This window comes from Polyodon spathula, chromosome 20 (genome assembly GCF_017654505.1).
Source record: "Polyodon spathula isolate WHYD16114869_AA chromosome 20, ASM1765450v1, whole genome shotgun sequence".
NCBI classification, from domain to species: Eukaryota; Metazoa; Chordata; class Actinopteri; order Acipenseriformes; family Polyodontidae; genus Polyodon; species Polyodon spathula.
The window spans coordinates 14885202-14900851 of NC_054553.1; the positions used below are offsets into that span (position 1 = coordinate 14885202).

Sequence of the window (15650 nt, forward strand, 5' to 3'; positions counted from 1 at the left end):
TCCCAAGCTTTAAATGTGTTACTGTTTAGAAATAAGAACTCAGCTTTATTATGAATATTGTGTTATTATGTTTTAAGCAACATACTAGGATAATGTTCATTATAGCAATTGTTTATTTATTAGTTTTAAAATGTTTAGAAAATGTGACCTATTGTTTGACCTCATTAGTACAACCGGCCCCCTTTTCTAATGACATCTTCAATGAGGGTCGTAACCAAGTATAAATCTCCACATTTTTGTAAAATGACTTTACATTTACTTCTAAAGATGCAACGCATTTCTGTAAATTCAAACGATAAACTTCACATCCCACGCAGTGGAAGAACACAAACGTAGAACACCATTAAGTGGGGGTTGGCATTGCAAGGAAGATGAAGGGAGGTTTCACAGTTCCAATCGAGTGTCTGTTTTCTAAGCATGATTTGTGAAAGCTTATTCACCATTGCTACACCCTGTTAGAAAACTGACTTTCCTGCATTTTTTAAAATTATTCATCATTTAATCATAAAATCACAATTTACAAGATTAAATACGCTACTATACTCCTCCTGGGCACTGCCATAATAGGTTCACACGACTGTGATACTGCACGCCGATTAGTTCAGTGGATATGTCGATTTTTGCTAAATTGGAAGCTTGTCGTACAGCCAGTTATGGAAAGAAACGATCATTTGAGTTGTATTTAACGTGTTGTATATATGTGGAATAGGGGAAAGAAAGGATGTAAATGATATAAACCACAAAGTCAAGTCTGTTTGTGGGAAGGATGGTATGGAGGGAATAGACAGGAGGAAGTTACCTTAACAAGGCTGTTTATGGGACAACCAACTTTAAATGAACATTTCTATAGAACTGGAGCGCATGAGAATGGGTTATGTAGGAGATGTGGGGTTATGGAATCTGGAACACCTGATGGTTGAATGTGCTAGATACAGGGAAGTGAGATTAGAGGTAGGGGAAGAGTTGAGATCTTTGAATATTCCGAATTTTTTGTAGGGGATGGTAATAGAATAAATAGGGGTAAGGTCAGGTATACAGGGAAATTCATTAGGAAAATAGGGAGATTTAACCAGTCTTAATAATAATAATAATAATAATAATAATAATAATAATAATAATAATAATAATAATAATAATCACAGTGTTGGGTTCACAATAACTATAATCAAAATAAACAGTAGGTGGAAACAATAAGCTTCGGCGGAAGAAGAAGAATGACCTCCATAGAAGCTCCGCGTGATTCTCAAGCATGCAGAAACACTCCATCTATTTGACATCGAGTCATGAAAAAAAATTTTTTTTTAAAAAACCTGAAAATGAATACCTTCCCACAAGGGAAAAGTTCGAACGCTACATTATGTTTACACTTAAATAAATAAACAAATAAATACCCATTTTCAGAATGTAATCTCACAAAGTGTGGTTACCGCCGGTCCCTGGCCTGTATCTGTGGTACATCATGTAGCGCTGTACTTTGAGCGCCATCTGCTGTTGATTTGTGAAACACAGCCAATCCTTGTTTCGTATATGAAACAGGAAGTGCAGCAGGAAGTCTGATCTGGACAAAATGGCGGCGCCGAAGGTTGTACCGAAAGATGCGCAGGTACGAAACAATATGCTACTTTTTCCAGGATTGAAAGGATCAGGTGATAAAGTTAAACGTGCTAACAGCTAGTTAAAGTATACTACGTGTTTTTTTTTTTTTTTTTTTTTTTTTCTGCACACACAATGTTCAGTCTCATTTCCAATATACTATATTCAGTACGCGGGTAAAAATGTTTTCATCACTGTAATTTTACAGCAGATGGATGTTTGCCATCAATTATCCAGGTGTGTCGATGTTCCGTGAGCTTTTACGTTATTAAATTAAGTAAACGGGAGATAATAAGTTTTCTTGCGATTATAAAAAAAGTCCCTCGTCTTAGATTCCCTCAAGTTAAATACAAGGACACTTGAAGTTTATGGCTTTTCAGTAGACGTGCATGTTGTTGTATTGCCTGTATTGCGTCTTTAAAAAAAAAAATCCAGTACATATTGAAGAACAAAACAAAAGCGATGCTATTTGACTGCAGGCATTCTGCGCAGGTAATGGCACAAAAGCCAAGTAGCGTTTTTGTAGGATTTTTTTTTTAAATTTCTGTCTAAAAGCATAGCAAGCTAAGCACAATAAAATACGTATTGAGAATACCGAGCTATGGTAAAGCATATTAGCAAACAAAAGCATGGTAAAACTACCAAAATACCATGCCGAAATAGCATGGTAAGCTTTTAAGGATGGGGAGTGGGACCAACCAATCTAGGCTCTGTATGAAGTGGTTTAAATGTTGGTGCTGTGGAAGACTACTGTAATGCTGTCGCTATCAGACGTGCCGCCTAACTAAACACACCAGCTGCTAACAATTACCGACTATATTTTAAAATAATTCGTGACTCATCTATGATATACGAAAAGGTGACTTTTTGATTATCTGAGTTTTGTAAATGTGCCAAAAACGGGGTATGTTATTTGTTTTTCTTTTTAAGTGTCATTTCTGCATTAATTTAGGCAGGTATTTGTGTTTCTATTTGTTCCCCACATTTAGGTTATGACCCAGATTCTGAAGGATATGGGTATCACAGAGTATGAGCCAAGAGTAATTAATCAGATGCTGGAGTTTACCTACAGTGAGTATTCTCTGTTAGCCCCTGGATCAATGGACATGTATTGACCTTGCTGTCCCCAAATATGTTTGTCTTTTTTCACTTGTTTTTGGTATGTTATGCTTTTGCTCCAGTATAGTGGTTCTGTTCTAAAAGAAAAATAATGTTTGTGTTTCAAAACCAACTGAGTGTTTTCTGGGAAAAAGCATGTTAGTCAATGGGGAAAGTAGCTGATTGGCTATTGGCACGAAAGAAGCCAGTGAAGGGGTGGGCATAATCTCTCACTCCATGTGAAATGACCCAGGAAGTACAGACAATCTAAAAGCATGGCTTGTAAGTTTTCTTTAACTTTGTGTAATACTGTACCAGATATCACGTTTTGAAATTAAAGTACATGTTTGTTATAAACATGTGTTTCTTTAAAAACTTCACATTGAGACCTATAAAATGAACAGATGCAGGATAATTTTATTGAACTGTTTTGTTATTTACAGTTACTTTAGTGTTAATGAAATGTCTACACCTTATAAATAGGGGTCTACTTAAATTGTGGAGAATTCACATATCTTTCTTGGGTAGGTTATGGAATAAAATTAAGATTTCGCAGACCTGCTCAAACATTAATCAACCCAAGTAGATAATATTTCAGAGCCCTGTAAAAGCCTAAAAATAGTGGTACTTGCTTTACTAAAACAGAGTGCTTTCATTTGTTAAAGGCAAGCATGCAAATGCTGCCAACATTTTCTATCTCTATGTCGTGAAGACTTGCCTCTACATTGAGACTGCATGTTCTACATCCACTGAATTGTTTGGAAGTGTAGGCAAAGCTTTGCCAAGTTATACAGATGTGGAAATCGATTAGAAGCAGTCCCAAAGCTCAGTTACCCACAAGGGCATCTGGTATTCTTTAATAAAGGCCATATATGCAGCACGTTCATTGTCATGTTGTTTTTCCCATCTAGGAATTTGAGTCAAAAGAAAGAAAACTTGCCTATTTGGGTCTAAAATTCTAACTGCGTTTAAAAAGTGGCCGGTTGTTTGAAGCGAGGTGGCTTTGCTGGTTTGTGTCTGTATTACTGATTTAACTTGATTACAACCGACAGGAATACGTTTAGTTTGCGCTGACTTTCAAGTTTGTTTTCTGAAAGCTGTTTTTATTTGTTTTACATTCTGTTTAGCAGCCTCTGTATTAGCCTTTCGTTTAATGTGTGAGGCTGAAGCTAAATAGTGATCGATTGTATTTTCTCCAAAGTCACATTACAATATGTGCAAAACAATTTACCGCCATCTGCATGTACAGTTTCTTTGGAAAATGTCTTGACACAATCCTTATCCGAAATATACTTTGCTTTTTTTGCTTTGTTGTTCATTTTGGATATTTTGCCTTCAATGCTGAAGAAATTTATTTTATTTTGTATTTTTACCTACGTGCAAAGCACACAGGACAGCAAAGGAATAAAAAAGCCTATCTACAAAATTAAGATAAGTAGTTTGCAGTCACGCAGTGTGCAGTAGTTCATTTAAATTAGGTTACTTTTTTTTTCTCTCTGTACTAGTCCGTCATGCATTGGCCCTTTAAAGAGGTGAATTTTGCAGTGACCCCTCAATTTCCTGATTTCCACAGATTAGGTAGACCCCTACTTATAAACTCCCAATTCACCTTTGTTTAAAAATCTCCCAATGGGTATACAATTGTAACCCCACCCATTTTTTAAATGAAAAGCTTTCTTTCTTTGTAGGATATGTAACAACAATAATAGAAGATGCAAAGATCTACTCAACCCATGCCAAGAAATCAAACATTGATGCTGACGATGTGAGGCTAGCTATCCAGTGCCGAATGGACCAGTCGTTCACGTCACCTCCTCCTAGAGATGTAAGTCGTGTGAATTTACATTCAATATCCAACTGGCTAGGGGTACAGCCATCTGGTGTCCATGCCACTTTGGAATGTGGTTTTGATCTGATTAACGCTTCTTACACTAAGAAGTGTTTGACTTGGTCAGTGTTTGAGTAGAAAACACAGTGTTATATGAATTAGCGTTGGTGGCTTTAGGCTTCATGTTCTCTGCTCCTCTACTCCTCCAGTGAACCAGCATAGTGTAAGTGCTATCTGTGTTGTTACTGGAGCAGCTTTAAGACAAGTGGGTCTGTTCATTTAATCTTGCCAAGGGCGGATTTAAATACCACCGTCGTTTATATCAAGGGGGCTTTGCAAAAAAACACCTCCAACAGTGGAAGTGAGACTCCTTCAGTGTAATGCCTCTTTGAAAGGAAGTTAAATATTAAATAAATATTAAATGGTTAATATTTGAATGCTGGAAGCTTTTCAGTCCACCACTGTTTCGATATACACTGGAATAAAGTGTGTATTTGCGGTGCGTACAAACCCCATTGCACTATTCTAAAGAACTGCAGGGTCTGTTTTCATACTTGAAGTCAATGCTCCCTGCCTTGGCTCCTTTTATTAGGGTTTTCAAAGTAAGCCGGCGACCGGAGCAATCTACAGTCTAAAATTATATTTGCGCTGGCTACTTTTTATTTAAAAATATTACGAATATTTTTGGATATTTATCATTCGGCGTATTCCTTTTATTATTTATTGTTAAATATGTACTCAAATGTGCTTGACATTCTGGGAGTTCATGTTTAGAGACTGTACGTCTTTAAGAAAAAAAGGTGGGATATCAGCTGATCCCTTGTCAGCTGATGATGTATAAATGCTTGCAAGTGTAGAGCAGCGGTAACCCCAGTTTCTTGCAACAGTTGCGATGGTGACCAAACTTGTGCGAGTAGTACTGTTGTGTAAAAATGTAGCTTAAAGTGAACAATTCAAGAAATTTAGAGTACAAAAAATAAATAAATAAAATACACTAAAAGTTTGTTTGTTTGGACATGCGACATTAACAAAATGCAATGAAAATAATTTTAATGAAGGGCTATAATGCAGCAAAAAGCTCCAATAATTAAATAAGAGGAAGTGAAAAGGTTACCATATCAAGCTAAAAAAAGTTGCAAGTGAACGCCAATAAACCAACATTATCTTTCACCAGTCAAGTTGTATAGTGCCTAAATGAAGTTTATTTCTTCTATTGCATCTTCTTAGCAGCCACAACTGTGCCAGGAGTTTAAGAACGATTGAATTGCACAGCAGGTTCCCTAGTTAATGATAATAATAATGAGCTGGTAATATCTCAAGTAAAGAAGCATGCACAGTAATTTAAGACATTCCCATAATGAAAACAGCATGGAGCTGAGTTTTGGACTAAAGCAGTGTCAGCTGTTGCAGGAAGAAGTTGTTTATTTCTCCAGCTGACCATTTTAAGGTGAAAGCAGAATGTAGAAATAATTGAGACTATTTTGGAAGTGTACTGCTGAGAAAAAAAAAAAAAACATTTAGTGAATTAAACATGAAATGCACTGCAGCGTACTTGATTGCAGTAAAAAAACAAAAAAAAACGCATTGACTAAATTTAGCTCTCGGATTGTGCTAATGAAAGCATCTATAATGTATTGAAATGTGTTTGCTGTTGTGTAAATATAGCAAATAGTAGAACAAACTCAGTGCAATTTAAACTTGTTTTTACTGAAAAATAAACAGTAACATGTAATCATAAGAGCTGTCTGTTATATGCTCTCAGATCAGGACTTTACTAACACTGCTGTAGCATGCTATTCCCCATTACAAGTGGACAAAATTAAAGGTGCGGTCACCAATTCCACACACAGTCTTGTATTGCAGGGTCCTTGATGATCCTAAAGTAAATTTCTTCATGCTGATCTTGTCTTGCTGTGAGCTGAAATAAAGCTCCTTCATTGTACTAGTGGAGTACTTTGTCAGACACTGTAAGCAGACCATTACTAGTCTAGAATGTGCTGAAACCGTGCAAAAATACATCAGAATGCACAAGTTTAATCTTTTCAAAAACTCCCTCCCCTCCCACACACTCCCCCCTTGGCGCCTTGCGTCTCTGAGATGGATGCCTCCTCCTACCGTAGAAGTGCCATGTACTTTAAAACTCAAGTCCCTATGAGGGGAAAGGCATCCTTCAAATAAGATTTCTCAGATTTCACATTAATAATTGAACACTACTTTTACTATTAACTATAACAAAACGCCCATTAAATACTTTTTTTTCAGTTTCTTCTAGAGGTTGCAAGACAGAAGAATCAGACTCCTTTGCCATTGATTAAACCTTACACTGGACCCAGACTCCCGCCAGATAGATACTGCTTAACAGCCCCGAACTACAGACTGAAGTCCCTGCAGAAGAAGGTAAGCACAGATGATGTCGGTTACTAACTTTAAAGAGTAAGTAGCAGGGTTCCGAAAAATATAGCATTGTTCGTCCCCACATGTTGCTACAGCTGTTTAAATAGCATACCTGTAATATTTATTTGTTAACATCCTGACAACTTTTTACACTTATAGCTTTTAAAGTTGTTTCAAAGCTATTTTCAAAATGCAGCTAGTGCGCTGGGTTTTGAGATCTGACCTCCAAATCACTGCAAGAAGAAAGAAAAAAAAACATAACAAATGCTCGGTCTTTTCTGTTCCATACCACATGGATCGTTATTGTTGTGTTAACTGAATGACAATGTGGGCAATAATCTTTACACTGTCAGTGCACTAGAGCGGCTGCTTTGGAAAGAGCTTTGAAACCAACTTTAAAGTTAGAAGTATAAAAGGTTGGTGGTTTGTTAACAATGAAAAGTAAAACGACAGGCACGTTATTTAAACCGTTGTAGCAACACGTGGGGAGGTGTAACGATATATTTTTTCGGAACCCTGCTACTTACTCGTTCTTGGTTAATGGATCATACATCTGTGATGGTAGTAACACACACATTGTGCATCAGTATTGGCTTTTCCTCTGTACAGTTTGTCTTTTAAAACTGTAATGGAGAAAAGCTGGCATATTTATTTAACCTAACCCTGTTCCGTCTACCAAACTTAATTCTAGGTCTGTACAGCAGCACCCAGTGCATTCATTTGCAAGTGAACGTGTTGGCTCCTGGGGCTGGCTTTTAAACACTGTGCAATAGTGGACTGCAAAATATTGGATCATATGGGTTACACCAGCAGACACCAACTGAGCTGTGACCAGTGATTACAAAACCTAGGATTCAAACAATTATGCACTAGTCTTATTTCATGTTATTCTTTATTTTGCTTTTTGTGCATGAATTGGAGTCTGCTTGTTTTTTTTTTTTTTTTTTTTTTTTTTTTTAAGGTCTCGTCGTCAGCAGGAAGAATCTCTGTACCTAGACTGAGTGTTGGAGCGATGAGCAGCCGCCCCAGCACACCCACACTGGGTAAGTATAAGAAACTTCACGCACAGCACTGACACCTCAGTGGGAGTGATAGAGGCCCCACAGGGCTAAATGCCCACATTAAAGTAAGTGGTGGGAGAAGAACAGCAGAACAAAAGCAAGCGTTCTCTCTGATTCTCCTGGACATCCCAGTTACCATCCTGTCTTACCCTTACCTCAGGCGTCTCGTCTTCCTTCAATGAAAGGCACCAATACACGGTTCAGATCAGTCCCTTCTTTCTCACAACTTGTAACATTTAACAGTAAAGAATTTTAATGAAAATCACACATTTGCACTGAGGAAAGATATTTGTATTTGCCATGTTAATCAAGGTAATAGTGACAATTGATTTAAAGATTTGATACTGTTTATTAGATTAACCGTGATATAATAATGGCATATTTGCATTAAACTTAGTTTTTACTTTTACCCTGGGTTCCATGGAAAATGTCCCCGGCACTGCTGTGAACTTGTTTTACCTTGAGTCACATCAGTTTACCGCAGTTATCGTGTGCTGCAACTTGAAGTGTAAAACCAATACTTTGTTTTTACCAGCAGAGTGCACTAGAGATCATTTGGGAATTGAATGGGTTGTATACTGTTGTTCCTTAACAAGATGATTTCTGCTTAGGATTTGTACTCTCATCCCTCTCTTGGGTACTGTATTTGTTAAATTCATTTCCTAATTGACAATGTGACTAAAGCAAAAAAAACTTTCCCTTGTCTGTATTAAACACTGTTGAAATTGAAATGCTGTTCCCCACTCATGAAGGTTAGGAATACGGGTTCTTAATGTTCATTTTTTAATTTAATCGGGGGAAGTTATTTTCATTGTAAATGCTTGAAAAATGATTCCGGTGGTTTTTCAATTTATTTTACATCACCAAACTACTCTAGACATTGGATGAAAAATGACCTTTGGGAAATATAAAACAGAACACATAGATATGAAAAAGTATATGTTATAGGTTGTTTACTGCAAATTTCAACTTCAGAGTTTGCTCAGTAAACAGAACAATGAAGATGATGTCCACGGGGTTCTCAGCAGCTTGTTTATCCTGACTCGATCTTCTGAGAGCAATCCCCAAACCCTTTAAAACAAACCAAAAAATAAATCATATGCTAGTTAACTGCAGAGTTGGCTGATTTTAAATCCAGTTGAAAAACATCTTTTTTTCATTTAATACCTATTTTGTATAGTTTTTCAAGGAACAGATGTGCAGAGTATGTTTTAAAAGCCTTTTATTAACACAAACATCTTAAACTGTCTATAAACTAAAACTGCTACGGCTGTATTCTGATCACAGTGCAAGTGCAAGCGTGAATGGTGAACGGCGCTTGCTCCCGGTTCTGTGGCACACACGTGGAGTGAAGACATAAAAAAAAAAAAAAAATACAAATACTGCACTGAAATTGTATTCTGAAGACGTCTTGCCCCGTTAGAGCGCCTGCCCTATCATTAACATATTTGCCGAAGCGATTTTGATGAAGTGGAAAGGAGGCCCAAATAGAAAATTGAGCACTGTGTTAAGACCTGCTGAAACCAGGCTTATTTAGTGGCACAATCAGGAACTTTAACAATTGAAAACACTGTAAAAAGCAAAGTAGTCCTAAGTAACAACTGCATGTGTTTGGACTGACACAGAAAGAGGAAATCAAAGAAAGTAAAAGAAAAGAATGACTGGGATGAGTGAGGGGTACACCATCGCTAAATTAATGATGCCACAGTGATAAAGAATTTGCTTTATGTATTCGTTTAAGATTGAGTAATGTAGTTTGGTATGTAACTCTTCACAAACCACTGTTTCCAACATCCTTAAATTTACAATTTAGAGGTACTGTAGAGCCACAACTATGGTACTACAAAAAAAAAAAAAAAAATCTGATTTAAATCAAATCACATTTAAAATAAAAAAAAAAAAAAAAAAAATCGGCAACCCTTGTTAACTGCTACTAATTTGAAATACTGTTGAAATATAGGCCAATAGTCAAGCTTAGATCTTTTGTAAATTTTTGCTAAAGTGTGTCGTGTAAGAACGGCTTTCCACTTCTCTGCTTTCTTCTCTTTAGTTTGGAATACCTTCATCTTAAGGATAAAGAAAACGCTGATAAGCCACTAGACTAAAACAATATGCAGTTACAATCAAAGAATGTAAGGGATGCCTATCACTGCAGGACTGTAAAACGGTCACATGGAATGCTTTGAATAACAGAGTAAAAAAAACAGTACAAAGAAATGAACCCCGTACTCAAACTTGGAAAACCGTGTGGAAATGACTAGTCGGGGATCGGAGGGGTTTTAGAAACTCTGCACAGTGATTAGCAATGCTGGGGTATACTGGGAGATTTTTACTGCATCGCCATGTGAAAGTTGTGTTCTTATTCATTTCCTTTTCAGAACTATGTAGGTATACAGTAGCTGGTTATAACATTGGTTATGTGTACATTTATATTAATGAATACCACTTGTTCCAGTGTACTGTAGTTCAAATCAATCTTTTCATTAAATTCAAAACACTCACTCAGAATTCCAGTCTTCTTCAAACAACCCATGTAGACATTTTTGATAAAACGCCTCTTCCCCAGTATTGAAAATCGCCATTCGGATGATCCCCTCATCCCTGACTAATTTCCATGCGGTGCTTGGAAACCTATCTGTGCATGAAATATGGTTCAGGCTAATGTAGGTTATGTTCAGTGCTATTGCTGTAAGTTGCATGAAACCTCTGGTGCTTTTATGCCTTACTGCATCAGTAAGGCATTACACTAGTGTAGGCCTATCATATCGTCTGAATATCAGTAATTCTTATTGCAGAAATACACCCCTTTCACCCCTTTTTTAACGTACTGAAAATTAAGCTAGAAAACATATACAGCACAAATGTATTGATTTTATCATATAAACAAGAGACAGGAATATATGCTGTACTATTAGCTATGATAATATTGAATCTGTTTTCTAGCCATAAAGCAGGCATACAAGGTGTATTGTATTCATGCTACATTTGGTTTTTCCATGAAAGCAGAGTTTTTACCATTAATTTCAATTGCAGTCGTATTTGTTCCTTGGAAAGGAATGAAGTGCTAATGAAACACCATCTCCTCAGAATGTTGTTTTTAAAGTTCTAAGTAAATTTGCACCACCTGGTGATTCTTTGGTGCACTGCAGATACCTAGCCTACTGCAGGACCGGGGGCAGTTTTTATGGAAACCACTGTATGCTGCGTCCAGTATTTGATTTGGTTGTGGTAACAGTATTCTGACGGTACTACCATGTTCACTTCACTTTTGTTCCCTCAGGTACGCCTGTATCGCAGTCAGTCACGCTCACCACTAAGGTAGGAACACCTGTGTCATTGTCAGGGCAGCGCTTCACAGTCCAGATCCCTTCATCACAGTCTTCAACAGTGAAATCAGGTAAGATAGTATTTTGTTTAATTCAGTATTGTAGGATCCCTCATTCATATGAAACCTCTCAAGCAGGGCTTGCTAAATGTTTTTCGTGTACCCTAAGAAGCTGGATTCAGTGGTGAAAGGCTGCAACATGAATCCACAGAGGACTCGGTTCTCAATACAATATATTTGGTAGCAATGCAGAGCCACTCACACTTAATGTCACTTCATGTTGCTCTGTCAACCCTGCTGCCTGATATGTTCCAGCACATATCTGCAGGGCTGGCCTTTGTTCTCCAGGGGCTGGTAGCTCGACTGCGGCTGTGGTAGAGCTCTTGAGTATAAAGAGGGAAGTGGGCATCCTCCCACTGACCTTTAGTTCTCCTAAGCTGTTGTGAGGAGATGCGTTGGTGAGAGGAAAAAGGGAGTAAAATAACTTGATGCTTTGAGAGAGATCAAAAGTGAAGTTGGGATCTGCTGAGGCTGCACAAACTCCCGTTGGTAACCTGTATTTTAGAAACACTACATTCAATTATATAAATAAAATGAAAAAGCAACTGTAACACCTTGTTAAACATTGATCCAAACTGTTAAACGTTTCTTTCATTTACAGCTATGCCCTCCACCCCTACAGTTCAAAACGTGCTCATCAAACCCTCCTTGATCGGCTCCAAAAATATTCTCATCACAACCAGCATGGTGTCGTCACAAAGCTCAGCCAACGAGTCGAATGCTTTGAAGCGGAAGCATGAAGATGAGGATGATTACGACACTCTGTAACCAGGGACAGAACCGCTCCATGGAAATGGCTACTGGGACAATATAAATAATGACCCTTCACAACTGTTTAGGGCATTTTTTGTTTATTTTTTTTGCCTTTCTAAAAACACTGTCTAAGCAGGTGAACCTGTGTGGATGTTGCTGCAGGCCTGATTTACATCTGAATACCTTTCACAAAGACACACTTAATAAATAAGAGATTAGGATATAACATTTGTGTTAAAGGTTGGATATTTTATTTTTTTTAATGAATTTCATACTTTATTTGTTTTCATTCATTTTATTGTTCTTGTCTGACTTTTTTTTTAATTTTGCAAACTTCTGTTTTCTGTCGGAAGATCTACTATTGAAAATGGTCCCCAGAAGAGAGTATTTCCTTTTAAAGCCCCTTTCACAGGTTCACACCCAGGACCTGCCCTGGGTTCTGGCTGCCTGGGTCACAATCCCACATAGTGTGAAACCACGTACAGAGACAAAATGCATGATGACGTTCGTAAGCCAATGAAATCACAAACAGCCACATCTGGGAAGGTTTCACTTCCACAAGGAACATTTCTGTTAATTGAGACACACCATGAGTCAGATTGCATCAGGGACAAAGAAATGTTTGCTCTAGTCAACATTTGGGCTGACGATTCAATCCAGAGAAGCTTGGGTAGAAGTGTTCTGTAGCAAGCTTCTTCCTGGGCATTGCTATCATTGTGTATTTGCTTCTGTCGCTCAGGTCAACCCTGTTTGTTCAAAAAGCACTAATATCGTGTATACGATCCGCAGGACACCAGATCTGACCCTGGTATATATTATTATTTCCATGGAAATGTTAACACATAGAACCATTGGATTGGTTCTGAGAACTTGTCAGGTGAACTGGAGATCAGTAGTAATATGAGTAGTAAAAAAGTTAACCACAATTGCATATTTGCATCAGATTTATTTTTAAATATACAGTATCATTAACATCTTTGCATGTGCCCATCAATACTGCCCACCTCCATTCTCTCATATTGTATCCCTTAAAATTCTCAAAGTATTTACTGACTTATTTGTAAACCATCATTAAGCATATACAATATTAAGGACAGACAGTGGCTATTCAATCCTGAGCTCTCTGAATCAAATCTGGACAAATGAACCAGCCTCCTATTATCTACTACTTTAAAAGATGTATCTTTTGTAGCACGTTCTGTTAGAATCACTTAAGATAAACGAAGATGAATAATCTTAGCTGACTGGTGGTTTTCCACTTTTACTCGGTTGCCTGGGCCTGTTGATGTGAAAAGTGATCTGATGTAAACAAGTTGCATTTGAGATCCAAAGGAACAAGAAAATTAAATTAAGGCATGCTGTACATTTATCTCAGCCTTTGTGCACAGTTAAGAAAAAATAAATTTCACTTAAAACTAAATATATATTTTACCTCAACTTTATTTGATTGGATAATTGTACGAAGTTTCACAGACCCTATTTTACCATCCTGGCTTGTCAAAAAAGAAATATACCCTATTTTGCTTGGCAGGTGCTGTTTTGTTCACTCTCAAGTATTGGCATCTCTGGGTTTGTGAAACCAGCAGTTAAAGTTCACTTATTAGTTGGTATACGTTCTAATTTCAGGTGTAAATTGATTCTTCATTCAGTTTGGGTTCCTGAACTACAAATCCAACACGCCAGTGGATCCCATATTCCAGCCAATTTTCAGCTTTTTTTTTTTCTTCTAACTTTCATCTCTGAATAAAGTAGTCAACTTCCCTCTCTCTATGAAGTGGATGATAACACTGCATGCACACTTGAACAGCAAGGGTTCCAGCAGCTGACAGCAACAATTGTGCAGCGTCTCGTAATTACAACCGACCATCAGCTAGAGCTAGTCTGAGGACAGTAAACAGACTTTCAGTGTATGACTCATTGTTGCTGCAGACAACATCCTTGAAGTAGGGATCTGAGTTTAAAATGTTCAATACTCTCATTATACATTTAAATCTTCCCAATTTATCTGAATGCCTGTTTTTGTTATTGTTAATTTTTATTTTTTTACATTTGTTGGTGTGTTTGGATTACAGGATTATAAACAAACCTGCCATGACATTGTCTATTGAGTCCAGGACTGTAAGGTTTATAGTGTTTTAGAAGGATTCAAGGCCACTCCTCAAGGATTTCCTCAAAGTATGTCAGATCTGCTGTATTCATGATAGAAACGGGGTGATGCAGCTGTATATATTCCAAAATACAACGTGTTTGCACATTCCTCAAACAACAGAATCTATTTCCACAGACAATGTGAGGCACAAAACACAGCCCTTTACCATTATTATCCAACCCCTGTGTTTTTTTCTTCTGTTGTAGCATTCTAGTATGATTAAGTCAAATCAGATACCCTTTAAGAAGAGCCTGTATAGAGGCATGGGGTGCAGTGCAATGTTAGCTGTATTGTAAAATCAGATACCCTTTAAGAAGAGCCTGTATAGAGGCATGGGGTGCAGTGCAATGTTAGTTACATTGTATGTATTTCATCTAGCAGCAATTAATGTTACTCTAAAATAAGTGAAAGCAGCAATAAATCAAATATCAAATCAAATTATGTCCCTCTGTGAAACTGAGTTCAACACCCCTGTAAGATAGCAGTACAATTATGGCACTAAACAGTATATAGTTCCCTTTCAATTTGAAGATGGCCACCAAAATATCATTATGGGATACACTCCTGCCTATCGATAGATGTCACTGAGCTCTTACTATCAAAGCTGCTGATAGGCCCTCTCCACTCGGTGACCCCCTCGGTCCCGCCTCCTGAGGGTACTTAACAGCCACGCAGGGGAGACTCGCTCTCTTTTGCTTCTCACGATTGGTACGGTAAGACCTTGCTGTATTGCATTGCGCCTTTTTTCTTCTAAAAAGTGCTGTGTAAGCTACTGCTAGTTCCCCTGCACTTGGTGTTGAAAGCTGGCCTTCGATGCTTTTCCCGGAATCAGTGGTTTAAAAATTTGTAGCCTTTATATTCTATTTGTGACTATCAGCAACTGCTCGCTCCGAGTGTCAGGCTGCTTCTTTCTGTCCGTCTTAGTACGGTAAGTATTATTGTTAAGAATTGCCTGTGTTTTTCACCCTTTCTTGCTTCGGAGAGCACTGTTACTCCACGGGGCTGGGCTTGCCTTCTCCCCGTTGTCGAGTTAGCCCACCAGCCACCTGCAGGCTGCAGGTTGGGCCTTGTTTTGATTGTAGCTATGCGTCCCCGTGCTCGCCCAGAGGACTAGCCGCACCGCGGCTGCTTCAGCCAGGCCAGCCATATACTCCTCACTGAGACTTCCCTCGTTGTTGGGTTGAGACGTACGCAGGCTGCGCAGACCCTCACCTCTGGTGTAGGTTGCTTAATCTACAGACAGTGTGCTCTCCCCCATTTGTCCTGTAATATTTTAACTTTTTTGTATTTAAAAACTGTTTTGTATTACTGTGCGTGAAAGTAAATTGCCCGCCGCGGCTTCAGCCCTGCCCCCTGTTGTACGTTACGCGCTGCTCAGGGGTGTGACCA

General features: G+C 38.0%; 1 protein-coding gene across 1 annotated transcript; it reads left to right on the plus strand.

Moving 5' to 3' along the window:
• The first annotated feature begins 1539 nt into the window (after positions 1 to 1539).
• Positions 1540 to 12338, plus strand: LOC121295629 (transcription initiation factor TFIID subunit 9-like). The gene is made up of 7 exons (XM_041220520.1): positions 1540 to 1603; positions 2583 to 2664; positions 4380 to 4516; positions 6782 to 6916; positions 7875 to 7956; positions 11255 to 11371; positions 11961 to 12338. The coding sequence occupies exons 1-7, from the start codon at positions 1568 to 1570 to the stop codon at positions 12125 to 12127; spliced, it is 756 nt and encodes a 251-aa protein (XP_041076454.1). The 5' UTR covers positions 1540 to 1567; the 3' UTR covers positions 12128 to 12338.
• The last annotated feature ends 3312 nt before the right edge of the window (positions 12339 to 15650 follow it).

Coding starts and splice junctions, on each gene's coding strand:
- LOC121295629 (XM_041220520.1), top strand. CDS start 1,568: ATGGCGGCGCCGAAGGTTGTACCGAAAGATGCGCAG. Junction 6,917..7,874: donor TGAAGTCCCTGCAGAAGAAG/GTAAGCACAGAT, acceptor TTTTTTTTTAAG/GTCTCGTCGTCAGCAGGAAG. Junction 11,372..11,960: donor GTCTTCAACAGTGAAATCAG/GTAAGATAGTAT, acceptor TTTCATTTACAG/CTATGCCCTCCACCCCTACA.